The sequence below is a fragment of the Cervus elaphus genome, chromosome 5 (assembly GCF_910594005.1).
Source record: "Cervus elaphus chromosome 5, mCerEla1.1, whole genome shotgun sequence".
Taxonomy (NCBI): domain Eukaryota; kingdom Metazoa; phylum Chordata; class Mammalia; order Artiodactyla; family Cervidae; genus Cervus; species Cervus elaphus.
In genome coordinates this window covers 123,454,161-123,470,448 of record NC_057819.1, presented here as the reverse complement: position 1 = coordinate 123,470,448, position 16,288 = coordinate 123,454,161, and the positions used below count along the sequence as shown (strand labels likewise).

Genomic DNA, 16,288 nt, shown 5'->3' with positions numbered 1-16,288 from the left:
CTGGATGGGGTCGACCTGGCCAAGGACTAGAGACCAGCCCCTGAGGAGGCCAGGCAGGCTGTGACAGGGGCACGGTTGTGGGGGCACGCGGGGAAGAGAGGAGCCAGGACTCAGGAATGATGCAGGCCAGCTGTCCCCTGGGCCCAGACTAGTAAAGCCCCTGTGTCAGCCCTCAGGGCAGCTGCAACAAGTCACCCCAAACGTGTCAGCCAGGACAGACTTGCCCTCCTAGGCCTGGAGAGGCCCGCGCCAGACCTAGAACCAAGGAGTTGGCCACGTTCCTGCCGGAGCTTCCCAGGGGAAATCACTTTTCCCCCTTTTCCAGCTTCTAGAATTTGCCCTCATCCCTTGGCTCGTGGCCCCTTCCTCCTTCCGAGCCGGCAGTGCAGCTGGAGTCTTTCTCACAGGGCATCACTCTGACTCAAACTCTGACCCCACCCCCCACTTTCAAGGACCCTGTGATGACACAGCCCCACTGAATGATCCAGGACAATCTCTCCACATCCGAGTTGCTGACTGGCAGCCTTAATCCTCTTTGCCACATGACCTAAGAGGTTCACAGCTCCCAGGATTAGGATGTGGGCCTCTTTGAGAGACTTGATTCTGCTGACCACTCTGTCTGTAAGTCCCCTACCAAACAGAGCCCCCAAATGCCGGGGGTGGCCTAAGAGGAAGTCAGGGGGTACTGAAATGGGAAGGAAGACATCCATCCCTGTTCTCGAGGAGCAGGAAAGGGCCCCTGCTCTCCAGAGCTGTGCATTCCGGGCCAGCTGCCTCCACGTCCCTGGAGAGGCCCACAGGGGGAGGCCCCGAGGCCTTGGCACGTGAGGGAGGCTGTGGGGAAGCGGGTAGATTCACCAATACAGCGCCCACTTCAAAGTGGGGAGGGGAACTATTGCCATGGAAACCTGGGGTCTGAGCAGCTGGAACTCCTGAATTAAATTACAGTTTGTTTTAAACAAGAAGGATACCCAGCACTTACTCAGCTGCACCCGGCACGCTTCAGCAGAGACAGTAATATTTTTCCCATTAGCATCAGTTATTCTGTCACTGGGATTTGAATACAAATCAAGTGCTCATAAAAATGAAAGATGGTCATGTGGCTGGAGCTACCACAGGAGGGCGCCAGACCCAAGGCTACACCCTCCCCACGCTGGCTGCAAACGGCTGCAGTGAAGGGGCCAGAAAAGAACCCACCGGCACCACGGGGCTGGTGTCAGCTTGCCAGCCAGGAGCCAAGGATGACTGTCCTAGGTGGCCGTGCAGGGACAGCCGTCCAGCTGAGGAGAGAGAGGGTGGGGAGGTGTTATCTCATGAGGATGACCAGCTCGGGGAGGCTGTGCTCTGTGGGTGCCTCCTGGCTCAGCGGCTTTCAGCACAGGACCACCTGAGACTTGGCCACAGGCTTGTCCTCAACCCCGTGCAGACGCCACGCTTCAGCACATAGGAGGCGCCAAGAATTCCCAGCAAAGGTGTGTTCACCTGGGCGACACACAGTCAAGCGCATGCATGCAGGTGGGTGATAGTGATTCAGTCTCAGGACATGGGGCCTGCAGAACGAGTTTGGAAAAGCGCAATTACAAACAAGGGCTGGGTGCACCATAAGGCCGGCTGGCCACTGTCTCATTTTGGGGTTTCTACAGGGGTTCTCTGGGAAGAAGTCAGAGGAGTTGGCCTCTCAAGGTTGTTCTGCTTCTCGGGTTCAGTTGTACAAGCTGGCTGAGGGTCCACGTGGCCCAAAAACTGGCCAGTGCCTCCCGGCCTGGGGCAGGTGAAGATGGGGTAGGACGAGAACAGGTGAGGGAAAGGGGGGACTAGAGGGAGGGTGGCAACTGGGATGGGCCCAGTAGTGTCCCCTAAAGGGACAGCCAGCAGGCACATCCTGAGACCCCCACCAGCCCCCAGGACCCCAGGGCTGACATGCAGCCATCAAGGGAGCCAGGGGCCAGCATAGGAAGCCGCAGCCCCAGGCCCACATGGGCCCAAAAGTGTGCAGCTGGGACGAGCAGCTGAGGATCAGGCATCCAGGCGAGGCGTCCAGTTCACCGACCCAGGGGCTGCCCCTGGGTGAAGGAGGAGAGGCCATGAAAGAGGAGCTGAGGGGACAAGCCACCACCCCAGTGTAGAGCAGACCCAGGGGGTGGGGGCAGGACAGGGAGGCGAGCAAGGCAGGTCCAGGTCCTGGGGCAGCAGGGCCCTCCGCCCCGCCTCTCCACACCAGATCCAAGACAAGGGGGCTCCCAGAGAGGCCCCCAACTGTGAGGGAGGGACTGGAGGTGATGGGGGGCAGCCCAGAACTTGTCACCAATGCCCACAGTGCCCTGCTTTGCAGGAGGAATGGCCTGGAGGCTATTCTGTGAGGGAACCCAGCCACGTGTGGATCCCCCGCCCCTGCAGCCTGTGGAGGGAGTGACCCCAGCTCCACAGGGAAGGTGGCAGCTGCCAGCAACAACCACAACCAAAGCCCAGGCAGAACCCACGTGGGGTTTCCTCTGTTTTGCTCTTTACCGGAACTTGTGCACTGGGGAAAGAAACAAATGACACACCAGCATTGAACAACTGGAAAAGGCAATTAACAGGCCAATTCCATTTACAAAAGCATCAAAAAGAATTAAATACCTAGGCATAAATGCAATAAAGGAGATGAAAGATTGTACACCAAACAACAAATCATTGCTAAAAGTAATTACAGAGGACCTGAATAAATAGAAAGACATTCTGTGTTCGTGGGTTGACTTAATATTATTAAATGGCAGTATTCCCCAAAGCAATCTACAGGTTCAATGCAGGTCCTAGAAGATCCTAAAGACCCTTTTGCAGAATTGGACAGATCAAATTTCAAACGCATATGGAATTACAAGGGTCCCCAAAACAACTTTGAAAGATAAAAGGTTGGAGTCTTTCTACTTCCCTGATTCAAACCTTAGTACCAAGTTACAGTAATTGTTCTACAGTGGTTCTGTAGAACAGAATAGAGAGCCCCAGATAAACCCTGACATCTATGGGCAACTGGTTCTCAAACAAGGTGACAAAACCACTCAGTAGGGAAAGAAGAATCTTTTAACAAATGGTGCTGTGACAGCTGGATATTTACACACAAAAGGTGGACCCTTACCTCACACCACACACAAAAACTAACTCACAGTCAATCAATGGCATAAATACAGGAGCTAAAACTAAAACTCCTAAGGGGGGGGGGGAGGAAATACAGGTAAATTTTCATGACCTTGGCAACAGATTCTTAGATTTGACACAAGAAAAACTAGATAAACTGGACTTCATAAAAATGTCTTTTTGTGTATCAAAAGACATAAGAATGTAAAAAAACATAATCTGCAGAAAAAGACTTCAGAGAAAATATTTGCAAGTCATATATTTGATAAGGGTTTAAGGGTTTAATATCCAGAACTCAAAGAGCTCTCACAACCCACCAATCAAAGGACAAACAAACAGTTCAAAACTGGGCAAAGGACTTGAACAGACATTTCTCCAGAGAAGACGTTATGGAACCAAACTTGGGTCTGTTTCCTGCACACAGTAAAGTCGAATTACTGACACCAAGTAATGGTAAAGACAAGTGCAGCATTTATTGCAGGTGCCAAGCAGAGAATCCCAGGCAGCTAGTGCTTAAGAGGCCCAAACTCCCTGAAGGCTTTCAGGAAAAGATTTTTAAAGACCGGGTGAGGGAGAGGGGTTGTGGGGTACATGATCAGCTCATGGACATTCTTCTGATTGGTTGGTAGTGAGGTAATTGGAAGTCAACATCACCCATCTGGTTCCAGTGGGTCTGGTGTGTACATGCTTGTGGGCAGTATACAGTTAACTTCTTCCACCTAGTGGGCGTTTCAGTATCTGCAAAATAGCTCAAATGTTGCTTCTCCAAGCTAGGGCAGACCCATGGCAGATCCTCCCCCTGACCTCACGGGCTGTTCTTGGACCCACCTTCCTGCACCTCCCCCACCGATGCAAGGGGTGGACTTGCACCAGTGCTGGGTGTGGGCTGGGGAGGTGCTAGGATGCGGGATGCCGCCCCTACAGGGTGAGGTGTCTGAGATGCTGAGGTGTGGGGTGACAGGTGCTGGGGTACAAGAGGCTTGTGTCTGGGAGCAACTACCCGGTGTGGAGTGCAGAGCGCAGGGTTCTAGGTGTGGGGGTGCCTGAGTGTCCAGTGCTGGGATGTGGAGTGCTTGGGGACGGGTACCGGTGCCGCACCCCTGGGGAGCCAGCCCACATCCCTGGCCCGGGTGTTCTCCTATGGCCGCCAGGTTGTCCTGCAGCGCCACCGCGTGGCCGCCGCGGGGCTCGCCCTTACCCGGAAGCAGCTTGGCTGAGGGTCCGGCGCCAGGCTTCCAAGAAGGTTGGACGCCCCCGCGACCCTGCACTCCTCTCCCTGGCCCCGCGTCTTATCTGCTCTCAAGCCCTCAAGAGCTGTCTCAACCTCTGACCCGCCGCGACCCAGCGTCCCCACTCATGGGTCCTCCGAGGGTTACCAGCAGGCAAGCACTTTCTCCTCAGCCCTCCATGCAGCCCTCTGAGTTCCCGCCTTCCCCAGGACGTCCCCCCTCCCAGGACACCCGCTTAGCGACTTCCACCGGCACTGACCTGGGCTGCCCCATCCTCTTTGCCCACGTAGCGTCCATGAAGCTGGTCCTACCAACACCTCATCTGTGTCTTCAGCACCATTTCCTGGGCTCAAACCCAACGCCTGGGACTTGGCCTGAATCCTGACTTCTTCCAGAAGATTCCTTGGCTAACCCCGTGTACTCTGCTGCTCTGTCACCGCCTCCTTAGTCTGACCCCCCCAGAACCCCTAACCTTGGGGACCCTTGACCACGACCCTGATAGCTCTTAACATGCTGCACGTGTACCACTGGCCAGCCCCCCACTTCATCCTCCCCGTGTGTCCTGGACCGACCAGGCATCGGAATGACTCATGTTCTCATGTGAAGCTTTACCCCAGAACCCTGGTGTTTAGTGGCCTCAAAAAGTGCCTGTTTTGGAGGAAATTCCCTCCACTCTTCCTGCGACCGCCCACCCTTCCCTCTACGGATTGGCTCCGGCGAGGATACGACACCGGCAAGGCCACAGTTGATTGGCTTTTAGGGAACCAATCAGAGCCCTTATCTGGGAGTGACGCTTGGCAGTCTGGGAAGGTGGGCACCCAGTGGAGACTGATCGGTAGGCCTAGAAGTTGGAGGGAGTGGTGGTTGGAGACGGTGGATAGAGGAGGTGGATGGCGAATGTGGGCCACAGAGCGACGAGGGGCAAGGGGACCTGGATGGCTTCCTGTGCTAGTCGTTCATGGCCGTTGTAGTTGGTGGAAGTTCCTGCCACGTGCTCCTTGGGCCGCCACCCCGCGCCTGCAATACCCTGTTGACGCCTGTGCACACACGGCAGGCCAGCCCACAAGGCCACACTTGCACGCCACCTGCTCCCTGGGTCTGCGCGTCAGGTAAGGGCTACCCCATTGTCACCTTCCATAGAGGTCCTCCCATCGGGCTTCCAGGTTAGTTTCCTCCGGTAGGAAGTGTTCCAAGCTGTGGCTGGTGACAGAGGTGCAGGGGCGGCTGACTGGGCCTTGGTAGTTGTGAGGCAGAATGGGGCCGGGGTGGGGTGTCATTGTGCCCTGAGTTTCTTTTCAAGTCTAAGAAAGCTCCCAGTTCCCCAAGATCCAGTGACCAGACCCCTGGCCTTCATTCCTGCTACCCTGTTTTTGAATCATTGATTCTCTGTAATAGACGCCTTCCTGCTTGAAATGCCCAGAGAAGTGCCTGTTTACAGAGGTTCCCATGATGCATATTTAGGGCCAGAACTCAGTCCCAGAGAAAGACCATGGAAGACAGAAACCCAGACTTGATTGTATGCAGTGATGATCTGATTATTGTGTCATAGACTGAACTGTGTGTCCCCCTAAAATTCAGATGTTGCAGTCCTAACCTCAAACACCTCAGAATATGCCCTGATTTCAGAGGTGAACACGTTAAACTGAGGTTATTCATGTCAGTCCTGATCCAACAAGACTGGTGTTCTCATGTAAAGGGGAAGTTTGGACACAGACGGCACACAGGGAGGCCACATGAAGATGGAGGAAAAATCCGGTGATGCTTCTCCATGCTATGGCTTGCCGACAACCAACAGAAAGTTGGAGATTGGGAGGCCAACCCTACCAACACCTTGAACTCAGACTTCCAGCCTGCAGACGGTGAGACAATACATTTCTGTTGCCTAAGAGGCCCAGCCTGTGGTAATTTGTCATGGCAGCCAGAGCAGACTACCACAGCCTGTGACAAATAGGACACAGGTAGTGGAGGCATGCTGTAGCCACACACTTTTCTGTGATGACCTGGAAGGAAGCATTTCCTGAAAGCCAGATTCTGGGAGTCCAAGCAATTGCAAAGCAACGTCCTGGGGGAAATCAGGGCTGTGGGTCACGTGAGTGATTTCTGACCACACTGGGAAGATTTCATTTTTAAAAATGACAAGCAAGGGGCTTTAAATTCTCAGTTCAAGATAGAGTCCAAAAAGCAGAAAATGTGTAGAACTACCATAAAAGAAAATCTTATTTCTTCTAACAGAACTGTTGTGTCTGGATATCATTCCCGCAATTCTATTCTGCAGGTTGTAGGATTACAACATAAATTGAATTCTCAGCCTCACCAGGTCAGTGTGAAAGAGTCAGATGGAGAGAGCTGAGTGGGCTGATCTTGACCCCCTCATAATCACGTCAAGCCTTGCCTGCCAGCAGAAGCGACCCTGTTCCCCATCTGAAGCGTCCTTCCCACCCCCTGCTCATGAAGACCCCACCCCAAGCAGGTAGGGGGAGACCTGCTGAGAGGAGACTGATTCTCCTCAAGACCCCACCAGTTACCCCATATTGCCTTCAGATCCATAACTGCAGTGAGAGCCCAGCTGACTCCAGGGAAGGTGGGCATACCCCAAGAATTCCAAGAAATTGCTGACTCACACTGGAGAGTCTTGGGGAGACCTCACAGGTGCGCATGGCAGCCAACACTGGGCGAACTGGACAGGGTATGAGCGCCTGAGACTCTGGGCCCCACTGTTTTCTTTCATCTGTACTCGGACTTAGTATGGCCCAGCTGAGATACCAGGAATTCCTTGGCATAATACAGAGGAAGGACTTCAAGGGCTGGGACAGATAAGGACTTGACGTGAATTCATCAGGTGCAACTCACTCACTGAGCTCCTCGTGTCCTCAAGGCACATGCACTGGGCAGAGGCCCCAAGAAATCCCTTGGTGAGGACCTTGGGTTCTTGAAAAGCCCTCCAAGGTCTGCAGGCCAGGGAAGACAGTAGAGTTGCTGCCATCAAAACAGGGGCCCTGATTTCTTCTGAGAACCAGGAGGCACAAGGCTCAGAGCTCACATGGGCAGGTCACTGGAAAAGGCAGCAAACCCACACAGTAGTCATGATGCACGGTGCCAGAGAGCCCTTGACACTGGCCAACTGCAAAAGCTGGACAGTCTCAGAAAGCCTCAATAGATCATTAAGAAATGAACCAGGTCTGGGAGCTAGAGATCTGATGGGAAGGACCTTAGAAGAGAATCATGATCCCAGTTCCAGGGCTGAACAGAAGGGAGAATGGGTTCCTCATGAAGGGGTCTATGTAGTACGCCTGGCAAACCTCCCCCCAGTGCCTGAACCATTGTGCCAGGTACTGCTGCTGCCTAACAGCCTTCCCCTGCCCCGGCCCTGCACTTAGGCAGAGTCAGCAGGGAACGCTCATCTCTGCTCCATGGGATGCCAGCTGAGTGGCCCAGCTGATGGGGGATAAGAACTCCCCTAACAAGAAGGCGCATCTATCCAGAGCGCAAGGGATGCTGACTCCTCCCCTACACAGCCCTCTCCAGGGGCTGCTGCTGGAATAGACACTCTGGATATGGATTTGCTTCCGCCCACCCTAGGAGGCTTCTGCCAGCTGCACTGTTGTGGACTTGGAGGCCCTTAGTGGTGTCCATGTCCTGATCAAGGAGTTCATTTCACAGAGAGGGGTGAGCGCTGGGCGTGTGCCATGGGACACCTCATCTTATGACCCCACCTGCCCAGGAGCTGCTGGACTGCTAGAAAGGTGATGGGGCCCATGCAGACTGGGCTGCAGGCTCAGCCTGGGCGACCAAACCGGGCTGAGTACTGTGACCCCTCATGCCAACCAAGACACACGAGTGGAAGCCAGGGCTGCAGGTGTGGGTGGCACCCCAATGCCCCGTGGAGGCTTCTGCCGGGACCACGGAACCAGAAGATGGGCTCCCCTGGGGACTGGCCACCGGCCCGGAGGGCAGAGCCGGTGGGGCACGCTGCCTAGTTGGGAGTTCAGTGGACACTAGAGATCAGGATTGTAACATCACTAAACGCAGCATTTTGTGCATCCGAGCCGGCGGAGCAGTGATTTGTGAACAAGATCTCTCACCTTCCGGGAGACGGTCCACGCGGTCACCCTGCAGGGTTCCCACCGTAGTGGGAGATGGAACTTTAGTCTTGAAGACCGCTCAGGTGGGGCCTTCTGGAAATGCACCTGAACCGCACAATCCAGGGTCCCTGAGCCCCGCCCACTACAGGTCCAGCCCCTTCTTTGGGCGGGGCTTCCGTCCGCAGACGGCCGGGTTCCGCGTTCTGCGGCGCCAGGCCCCGCGCGGCCGCCGTAGCGGGGGTGGGTTGGGCCCAGACTACGGTGGCCGTGTGGCACGGGGCACGGGTCCGACCGGGGCAGGGCGGTGGGGCACGGGCCGGGCCGGCCGCCATGGGCAACCTGTTCGGCCGTAAGAAGCAGAGCCGGGTTACGGAGCAGGACAAGGCCATCCTGGTAAGACGCCGGGCCCTGCAGGCGGGTGGGCGCGGGCCGGGTACCCCCGGAACGTACGGGGAAACCGAGGCTGGGCGGCGGCAGGCTGCGCTCCGCTTCTCCAAGGGGTCCAGTCCCTCTGGCCGCCCAGCCTCACGCTGGGGCTGCAGCTTCGGAAGCCCGTCTGGGGCGATGCGCAGTGGGCTCCCCTTGGGGAGCTTGTCCGGGCCCGGTTCCCAGCGAGTCTGAGCGAATCCGGTCGCTGCGGGTGTAGGTGGTCCGGGTGTGGCTGAGCTGTGCTTCGGGAGGCGGGGCCCGGTTGTACTGTCTCGTGGTTGTACCTTGTCCGTGGGTGAGTCCGCGCCTACGGGTGGGGTTTCTAAACTCCAGCCCCACGGGAGGCAGCCCCAGACCGCTTCCCAGCCCCAGCCCGGTGTGGGCTCGGAGCCTAAGTGGCCGACTCAGTTGGGAGGTCGTGGGGAGGGAATGATATGGCAGTGGGTCCTCATCGCTGCTCCCAGAACTGGGGGTCTAAGCAAGCGCTCAAATTGTGGGACGGTCGTGTTCTGTGTGCTTGGGACTCAGGTTGGACCCAACACCTGTCTCAGTCCTTGTCAAACTTACAACCTGTGCGGCCCCTGAGGAAGGAGCCATTGGCCCCGAGCTTGTGGGCTGCCCTTGTCTCCAGGCCACTCCTGACCCTCGAAAGTTTTAGATGGTGATGTTTCTATGTTGCTACCTGTGGATTCGAGCGTCTCTTTCTGGAGAGCACTGATATGAAAGTTAGTTTCTAGGGAAAAAATCGTGTGGTGTGTTAAGTGAAATAACGTGTTGAGAATAACCCATTTTTGTAAGAAAAGTGTGTCAGGAAGGAGAGAGCCTAGAACGTGAGTGGAGTCTACCTTTGCTTTCTTTTCTAAATTTTCTGCAGGAAAACTATGTAATTTTTGGTACTAAGAAAGAAACTAACTCAAGTGGCATGTTGTTTTTTTTTGGGGGGGGGGGTGTTTTACTGTGGCTTACTGAAACCAGAAGTGATAAAACTTTTAAACTGAAGTTCCCCATGAAAAAAAGACCTGTTTTGTCAGGCCTGTTTGTCATTGGAGAAGATCGGCTGTCGTTGGGTTTTTATTGTGGTCAGGGCCCGCATGTGCTGGCCTCCATCCTGGGCTTCTGGGCCTCTGGCTGAGCAGGAAGCCCCCGAAGCTCTCCTTTCTGTTGCCAAGGATACACGTCAGTGGGGTTGTGACAGGAACAACTCAGTTGGCACACCACAGAACAAACTATTGCCTGATGTTTTCTGAGGATGAAAAGCTGAGCTGAGGAACTCTGAGCTGCCCCAGGACCTTCTGCTGAGACTTCTTGTTTTACGAAGGGGGTGGCCTGGCCATACCTGCTCCCTCTGGCTCCCGCCTGACACTTTGTCCACTGCCTACAGGCTGGGTGCTCAGCCCCTGTGGAAGAGAAGCAAGTCAGACTTGGGCCCGACTGGTAGGCTGGCTATGGGGTGATATCTCATTGTCAGCGGACATCTCTTATGTCAGCGTGGACAGGACATGTGGCTGCCCTGAGCCACCAACCACAGAATGCACTGGGGCAGACGGCCTCTAAAAGGGAGCTATGGAGCGGCCGCTTTAGACCATGTCCATGCTGGGGGCTAATTTCTCACCATGTTGAGTCCAAAAGATGTGCACACCCTTGACTCACTTAACTCACTCCTGGTAAGCGACCCTGAGGACGTCATCTTCCATCGGAGAAGTGCCCTGTGCTTGCAGGTGCTCACCGTACCTGAAATGATGGAATTTGGAAGAAATGTAAATGACCTAAAATAGGGAAGGAGAGACCAAGGCGTGTAAATGGCCCTGCATCCTTTTTGGGACAGGACTCCAGGGTGCCAGGTGCTTGGTGAGGTCTTGTGAGCCCATCACCTCAGTGCGCCGTCGGTTTTCCCTCACATGTAGTGGCAAGTGACAACAGTGGGGGAGCTGGTGGCAAATGGCTGAGATCCCCAGAGGAGTAAAGATGGAAGGGACTGCCCCTGTCTCCAGCTACAACTGGACTGGGCTGGTGGTGCTCAGGTGACCCTCACCAATGATTTTGTGTCGTCTCTGCACCTTGGAAGTGGTGGCCACACTCCCTGACCAGCGCTCATGCTCCTCACTGTCTGGGGTTGGGGGGATCTTGGGGGCTTGTAGCATATCGAGCCTCATCCTGGGCCTCCACCCTCTAGATGCCAGTGGCATCCCCAGTGGGCCAGCCAGGAATGTCTCCAGGGAGGGCACCACATGCCCTGGAGGACAAACTGGTCCCATGGAGAGCTGTGTTTCAGAGGATGCACTTCCATGGGTGGCAGCTGGGGCAGTCTGGCCTGTGGGGGGCCCTTCAGTGTCCCCGGCAGCCTCTGTGCCTGCTCTCCTGGGCACTAGGTAGCCCAGCGAGTGTCCAGCGCTGCGTGGGCCCGTGCCAACACAAGGCCTGCTCTCCCAACAGCAACTGAAGCAGCAGCGGGACAAGCTGAAGCAGTACCAGAAGAGGATCACCCAGCAGCTGGAGCGGGAGCGGGAGATCGCCCGGCAGCTCCTGCGTGACGGCAGGAAGGAGTGAGTGGGGTGGGGTCAGTGTGCGGGGGAAGGAAGCCGTCCCCCGTTGGCCTAGAGCAGGGCGTGGGGTAGGCCCGGGAGGTTGGGCCAGGACATCCAGTGGCCGTGACTGCTGGGTCCCCTTTGCAGACGGGCCAAGCTGCTGCTCAAGAAGAAGCGATACCGGGAGCAGCTCCTGGACAAGACGGAAAACCAGATCACCAGCCTGGAGACCATGGTACGCCTGGTGGGGGTTGGGGGTGTGGGCCGTGTTGGCCAGAGGCCCCTCAGAGAACTGAAACCTACCATTTTCCTTTCCGGGACCCTCAGCCAGAGGCTATGGAATGGGTCAGGCCGGGAGGCAAAGGAGAAGCTTTACTGGGAACCTGACAGTCTTAACGGGCTGGGGCAGGTTGGCTACTGCAGTATTGTGGTTGGGGGGCTAGGCCACTTCTGGGTGGTGGGGATGGGGGGGAGTCTGCCCCAGTTACTGAAGAGGTGTTGAGATCTGCAGGAGGCTCCCAAGTGACCTGGGTTCAGAGCACAGAGCTCTGGTTGTGCTCATTTACCAACAGCTTTGCTGTTAAAAGCAGTCTGATTCGAGATTTCTCCCAGGCCCTCTCAGTCCCGCCCAACTGGTGGTCAGGGCACCAGGAAAGGACAGAGGGAAGAGGAGGGCAGAGACCGTCAGTCTTGGTGACAGTGTGGTCCTAACTCCCGTCGTGGGTCTGCGTGAGGCAGCAGAGAAGATGGGCCCCTGACCACCCAGGTCTCCTCCTCAGGTCCAGAGTATTGAGTTCACCCAGATTGAAATGAAAGTGATTGAGGGGCTGAAGATTGGAAATGAGTGTCTGAATAAGATGCACCAGGTAAGTCTTGGCGGGCTGGGGGCAGAGAGGAGGGGGAGCCTAGTGGACCAAGGAGGGGGCTTGTCCCTGAGGCCACAGCTGCACCCAGGCCGTTGGGCATGAGGGAAAGTCAGTCATTACCGGGAGAGGCTGACCGTCTTGTAAGACAGACAAACTCAGGAATATTGACCTGAAAATAGGGACCCCGGCTACAACTTGGGTCCAGAGATTCTAAGCGTGACTGGAGGGATAGCCTCATCAGAGCCGGGGAGGGGTGTGGTGAACTAATCAGAGGACTTCCTGGAGGAGGTGAACACAGCCCCGTCTCAGGAAGCAGCACAGAGGTGGATGGTGAAAGGAGAAGTAAGGTGCAGAGAGGCCACGCCCCAGCCTCACCCCATCTTGTTCCCGATGAGTGGATGGCAGGTGGGGCTGGGCAGAGAGCTGAGGTTACGTTGCCTTTCTGAATGTCCAGTGTGGGGACCATTCAAGCAAAGGTGTTGCTTTGAACCCAGAGCAAATCAAGTCACGTGGCCAGAGAAAACTACACTTGTCGATCTGGGTGCCAGAAGGTCCACTGAGAAGGGCCAGCAGGGGTCTGAGGAGATCAATTGAGGCTTCTGAAAAGACTGGTCTAACAGCTCTGTGCCTATGTGGACAGGCCCTGCCAGGGACGTAAATAACCAAAGCTGTGTCATGTCCCACTCGGCATGGCTTCCTTTAAACGAGAGCAGAGGGGCAAGGCCGTGCGCGCTGCCCGTGCAGGTGGGCTTCACCAAGGGGGTTCTGTCGCATGCTTCACTGACAAGACTCAAAAACTTGTAACCGATCAGGTGATGTCCATAGAAGAGGTGGAGCGGATACTGGACGAGACGCAAGAGGCCGTGGACTACCAGCGGGTAGGTGTTGCCGGGTCATGGGGCCCGCCATCTGGCAGCCAGTGAGTGTGGTGGCCAGTGGCCAGCCCTGCCCATGAGGACCAGGCCTTCCCACACCACATGGGGGCTGCCTGCTTTCTTTCAAGTGAGAGCAGCCTTGAGCCGGGGCCGTCTCCTTCCTCCGTGAGGGGGCACCACCCCCAGCCCAGCCACGCTCTTCACCTCTGCTCCTCCTTTTGCAGCAAATAGATGAGCTGTTGGCAGGAAGCTTCACTCAGGAGGATGAAGATGCCATCCTGGAGGAGCTGGACGCCATCACTCAGGTAACAGGACCAGTGGGACTGACAGAGGCTCCGGTGGAGGTACCCCTGGGAGGCCTCTGCTCACTGGCCTCGGCGAGCACCTGCCTTGAGTTTCTCTCGAGCCCACAGCTCTGGTTTACAGCTGGTTTTCTTCCCTAAGACAACTGGCATTTGTTGTAAACCGAAGCCCCTTCTCCCCGTCCACCTGACTGACAGCAGGGTGGGACTGGCCTGGAAAGAACGTTTTGCAGGTTGTCCACCAGGTGTGGCAAGTGTGGGAGTGAGCGAGGTGCATAGAGTGAAAGGCTGATTCTCCTAGCTCCCTCGGCCCCTTTCCCCCCAGTGGGCAGTGATGGGGTTTAGATCAAATGGAGGCTCTTTCCCTCTTGTGGTGGGTCTCTCTCTGTCACTGCCATGTGTTGGCTTGGAGGCCTCTAACTGGCCAACCGTCTCTTCAGACCCTGAGTCTGTGCTCCCTCACGGAGGGCGTCTCCATCTCTGGGGGCCCCTGCCTCAGCGAGCCACATTCACGCCATGCCCACCAGCCTGCCACCCCCCTAGCCATTGGCCACGGGAAAGCAGGTCCTGAGCGCTGCTGCTCGCTGCCTGAGGGGCCCCACGTGCACCTGCCCGCTGATTCACTTCCTCCCGAGGCCCGAGAGGCAGACCCGTGCTCTGTGCTTCCACACCCAGGAACCACAGGTGCACCTGGGTGCCACCACGTCAAGCTGAGGCACTACCGTGGCCCCTGACCTGCATGGGCACCTGTTTCAAAGCCCTCAGCCCAGACTCGGGACAGAACTCTGGGCGGGGAGCCCCTCAGGGTCCAGGTCATTGGGAGCAGCCACCTTTTGTGGCCACTGTGATCTGAGTGACAGAACTGCCAGAAGCCAAGGGTGTGCGTCCTGCAGGCATCATGTGCCGTTTAACTCCTGCTGAGAGCAGCTAAGTGGACGGGATGCTGTCCTTTCCGGGAAAAGGAAGGGGCAGGGGGACATGTCTCACGACCTTTACTCTGTTTCTTCCAGGAACAGATGGAGCTGCCAGAGGTTCCTTCAGAGCCCCTTCCTGAGAAGATCCCAGGTACCCACTTTGTTAACGTCTTTTGGGGAACAGTGTGTTCTAGGGCAAAGCATGATATCCTGGCCGCTGGGCCCTGCTCTTCCTCCTTAGTGAGGGTCGGGTCCCACCTCCCTGCTGGGTGCTTGCTGGCACCACCTCAGGCAGAGTGTGGGCCTCGCCCTGGGGCTGGGCTCAGACTTCTGAGGGGTTTGGGTAGCCTTGAAAGAGCCGAACCCCATTCGGAGAAGCGAGTCCCAAAGCATCAGGAGAGGGCACATTTAGCTCTGCAGGCTCTTCTGGGTCCAGCTCAGGACCAGCTGTCCTCGATTCGTCACTGGGATGACCTTCCCCGGGGCATCGCTTAACACGCCTTCAGAAATCCTCCTTCAGCCCGGACTCACCGTTGAGATTCCTCTTCGGCATGCTGCTCCTCGGCATCTCTCCGGGGTCCGTGGGGGTGCATGCCCGCCGCTGCACCGTCCTGAGTGCCTGCCTGCTCTCTATCAGCACCCCCGGCTTCTGTGTATGCCTCGCCTTCCCTGGAGCTGCGCCCGTTCCTCCCAGAGCGCCAAGCCCTGACCTGGCTCCTTGCCACCTCTTGTCCTTTTCGGGAAGTTCCTACTTGTGGGGTGTTCTGTACGCGATATACGTCTCTCTTGTTTCCTCCACAGAGAAAGTCCCCGTCAAAGCCAGGCCCAGGCAGGCGGAACTGGTGGCAGCCTCGTAACACGGCGCTCTTGTGTGGGACTCTCGGGGACTTCGGAGGACTGGGGCCCGCACTTTGGGTGCGTGGCCAGCCCTGACCGGGCTCCCAGGAGGCGGGCGCCGGGCCAGGCGGGCTGGGTGCTGACGGAGCGCACAGCACACACGGGGCTCCCGATCAGGTTGACTGTGGAGCGCTGCCCTGGCGCTGCTGTCCTGCTCTCATTTCTGGATTAAATGGCAACATTCAGATCCTCCAGCCAAACGCAGCTTCTGAAGCTGTGCTTCCCCCAGGCCGTGGCCAGGCCCGACGCTCCTGGTGCTGGTCACACCGCCCGACCCGGGTCATAAGGCTCCGCGGGCCAGTGTCTCCACAGCGCTGTCTGCTCTTCCGGGCACCTCAGGCCTCCCACCCCACCGTTTCCCTTCTTCCTGCTGCACTCATTAGCTCACAGGGGCTTTGACTAAGGGGTCCTTGCCTCGGTCTGGCTCCCTGACATGCCCACTCTCCATGCAGATTTGGGGGTGAAAACCTTTCTGCTTCTGTGTTGGTGTTTGGGGGTGGTGGATCAGGAGGGGCACGTGCCTGCTGGATTGCTGACTCTCAGAGCTCTGCCCCCCGCCCCCGGGGCCTGACCTCAAGGCCCAGTTCTACCAGGATGGACATTCCAGGATGGCCAGCAGGTCCAGCCGGGGCTCCCCGAGCTGTCAGCAGCCAAGCGGAGACTGGGAAGGATGGAAATGACTTCCTAGTTCATGATTCATTTTGGAATTAAGACAATCTCCCTGAGATTTCGCTCCCAACAAGAAAGCAAAGTGGACCCTCCTAGCCCCCAGACAGGCCAGCCCCATATTAAAGCTGACGGCCATACAGCCTGCCGCCTCGTGGACTGGGGTCTGTGGAAGGGCCTGGGGGGGGGTCAGTGTGGCTCCTGTCTCTGGTCCTGACACACGGCCCCTTGACCCTCCTGGGACACTCGGGGGCACCTGGGTGGTCAGTGCCACACGGGGCCTGGGGACTCAGGAGCCGGTGCGGTTCTAGCCCTGCCCAGCAGTGGGTGGAGAGCAGGCTGGGGCTCCGGGCTCTGGCTGTCACCTCCGGGCAGCTGCCTGCAGCGAG

The 16,288-nt window shown here is 56.9% G+C and overlaps 1 protein-coding gene across 2 annotated transcripts; it reads left to right on the top strand.

Annotated features, from left to right (window-relative positions):
* Positions 1-8,647: 8,647 nt before the first annotated feature.
* On the top strand, positions 8,648-16,044 carry CHMP6 (charged multivesicular body protein 6). Of its 2 annotated transcripts, none has more exons than XM_043905268.1 (8): positions 8,648-8,818; positions 11,288-11,397; positions 11,527-11,614; positions 12,159-12,245; positions 13,058-13,123; positions 13,345-13,425; positions 14,433-14,487; positions 14,749-15,076. In XM_043905268.1, exons 1-8 carry the CDS (start codon positions 8,756-8,758, stop codon positions 14,829-14,831), a joined length of 633 nt encoding a protein of 210 aa, XP_043761203.1. In that variant the 5' UTR covers positions 8,648-8,755; the 3' UTR covers positions 14,832-15,076. The 2 variants fall into 2 exon arrangements, with proteins under 2 accessions (XP_043761203.1, XP_043761204.1); XM_043905269.1 differs by lacking the exon at positions 14,749-15,076 and adding an exon at positions 15,138-16,044 and having other exon boundaries at positions 8,654-8,818.
* The last annotated feature ends 244 nt before the right edge of the window (positions 16,045-16,288 follow it).